The 2,565-nt window shown below is 31.8% G+C and overlaps 1 protein-coding gene across 1 annotated transcript in view; it reads left to right on the top strand.

The window, feature by feature from the left end:
- Positions 1-1,429: 1,429 nt before the first annotated feature.
- Positions 1,430-2,565, top strand: part of LOC105626080 (DNA repair protein RAD50-like) — a 9,581-nt gene continuing 8,445 nt past the window's right edge. Inside the window, exon 1 of the mRNA XM_012207390.1 lies at positions 1,430-1,660. Within this exon, the coding sequence (XP_012062780.1) occupies positions 1,430-1,660 (231 nt within the window). The remainder of the gene's footprint in view (positions 1,661-2,565) is intronic.

Genomic DNA, 2,565 nt, shown 5'->3' on the forward strand with positions numbered 1-2,565 from the left:
CTAAACCTAGCACGGCGCTAATGCTGCAATTTTCCTAGCGAAAAACGCTATTTAGATGCTTTTTCATGCTGACACTCATTTTCAGCGTCAAAATAAGTCACGTGATCAAAATTGACGCTTGATATTCGTCAATTCTATCACGTGATCTGTTTGATGCCGAAAATGAGCGTCGATATGAAAAAGCAGCTTTATAGCGCGGTTCTTACTTAAGCTACGTTCTAAACCTTCCTCTTCGAGGAAGATTTTATTCTATATGCTGGTATATGTCACGTATACTATATATTTCGAGTAAAATTTTTCTCAGAGAGAAAGTTTTGGAACGTAGGCTTGAATTAGTTTCTGTACTACGTACCGCTACATCGCACCCTCTTCTCTCTTTTTTTTGTCACGTATTTGGTGAATTTTGAAGTAGAGATTTAATCATTTAGTAAAATTAGGGCCTTTTTTTAGTGAATTTTGAAGTAGAGATTTAGTCATTTAGTAAAATTATTTTTTTACCCGTGGCAACACTGATGGATTACTACGGACGCATATTGGCGCGATTACGTTTCATCGTTTGTCTTTCTGATTGTGTATATTGTTTTGTACATGTATGTATTAATATGTCTTCTCAATTCTTACACGTATTATTTCATTATCTGATCAGACCGTGAATGCCGATCCTAATCTAGTGTGATGCTACAAGAATCAGTAGTCGAAAATTTTAAGACTAAGTTCCACAACTGACGGTTAACTCATAACGAGGGATTCTTATTCATTATCTCTTTCTAAGTTTAGAATTGAAAAAGATGAGAAACAATTTGAACCTTGATTAAGAATTAAGAGTTGTTAATCCGGGCCTAAGTATTAACTAGTTTTAACCTAAATACCTAGGTGATTGATTTTTCGCGAGTGTTATACAGCAAATTGTTTAGCTCGACTAAGAGAAGGAATAAAAATCGAATTTGGTCAGTCTTAAAAACATCGATAGTCTTAAGTTGGCTTTTGGCCAACTTCACTGATTGAAGTTTGGCCAATTTCACTGATTGACTGATAAGATTTTACGAGCTGATTCTGATGATGTCATTGATGTCATTGATGTTGTGCAGCTTTTTTATTCTACATAATATCTGCGCAACGACATCAATGACTATCGTCAAGAGTTAGATCAGACTGTATTGGAGATTGAAGATTTGACCAATGAGGACAAAGAAATTTTAGCTCCTATTATTTTGATTGATCAAATTTCAATCTTCAATCTCAATGCATAGTCTGATTCCAGCTTAAACAATCGATCTCTTACGACTATCAACTATTGATTCATTGTAGAAACAGCTTTATTGCAGAGAGACGAGCAATTACCACTAAAAGGCCATTTCATCAAAGGACAGCAAGGATATCGGGGTGCGATTAATGATTCACTTGACACAGCCGATTTTTGATCAGAGACATGTCCAAAGTACGGAAACTGGCTCTTCGTGGCATTCGTAATTTTGGCGACGATAGCGAGGATGCAATAATACGTTTTTCCTGTCCATTGACACTTATTCTGGGCCCAAATGGTACGGGGAAAACGACCATCATCGAAGCGTTGAAATATGCAACTACTGGCGAGTTTCCACCAGGTTCCGATAAAGGAAAGTCCTTTATACATGACCCCATGTTGGCAACAACTGGCTCGGTATGAGTAATTGTTAAAATAATTGTAAATTAATTAAATATTACAATTCTATACTCTGACAAAAAAGTTATCAATATATATTTAATGTAAATGTTAAGATTGTTTTCTCAATGACAGTAATGTCTTTCCATTTTCAAAGGTCTTTGCGAGAAGAATTAAAATAATTCTCGAGCTTTTCACTGTATTTACTGACTCTGAGATTATGACTCTTGTCTAAAATGTGTAATTTTTTTGTCAATGTATATTCTTTGCAGCTTTGTATATATCTTACATTTCTTTATTGCATTATATCTGCAATAACTAAGGCTGTATTCCGTTGCATGCATAATGCACACGAGATATCATTTTATGCTCATTTGATACTCTGCAAACAAGTATAAAATGATGCTTCATGTGCAGTACGCATGCGTGCACAACACACACACACACAAATTTAGAATATTTTATTTTATTTTAATTAAGGTGATTACTAATTAACACATTTTATTTTATTTTAGATTAATTTTATTATAGAATTTACGATATTGTAAGATGATCTAAAATCATTTATTATAAAAATAATCTATATAAAATGTATTAATTAGTAATTATCTTTATTCGTAAAATTAAAATAAAATATTTTAAATTTTTCTTAAGAACAAATTATTTGTTAATCTTAATTACAATATTTTCTATTATTTTCGACGATTTTTTTTTTTTTTTTAAAGAAATTATACTTGAAATTTTCCAAAATAATCCTTTAATATTCAAAATCAAGAATGTACATATTTTTGTGCCTCCCCTTAATTAAAAATGTTCAAGTTAATTAAGATCATTAAAAATTTTTATTCTATTTCCTACTTTTCTAGATTTTTGTCAAAAACTGTTCATCATACGAAAAAATGAACATCGGATAAAAAATGTTC

This window comes from Atta cephalotes (genome assembly GCF_000143395.1).
Source record: "Atta cephalotes unplaced genomic scaffold scaffold00004, whole genome shotgun sequence".
Classification (NCBI taxonomy): domain Eukaryota; kingdom Metazoa; phylum Arthropoda; class Insecta; order Hymenoptera; family Formicidae; genus Atta; species Atta cephalotes.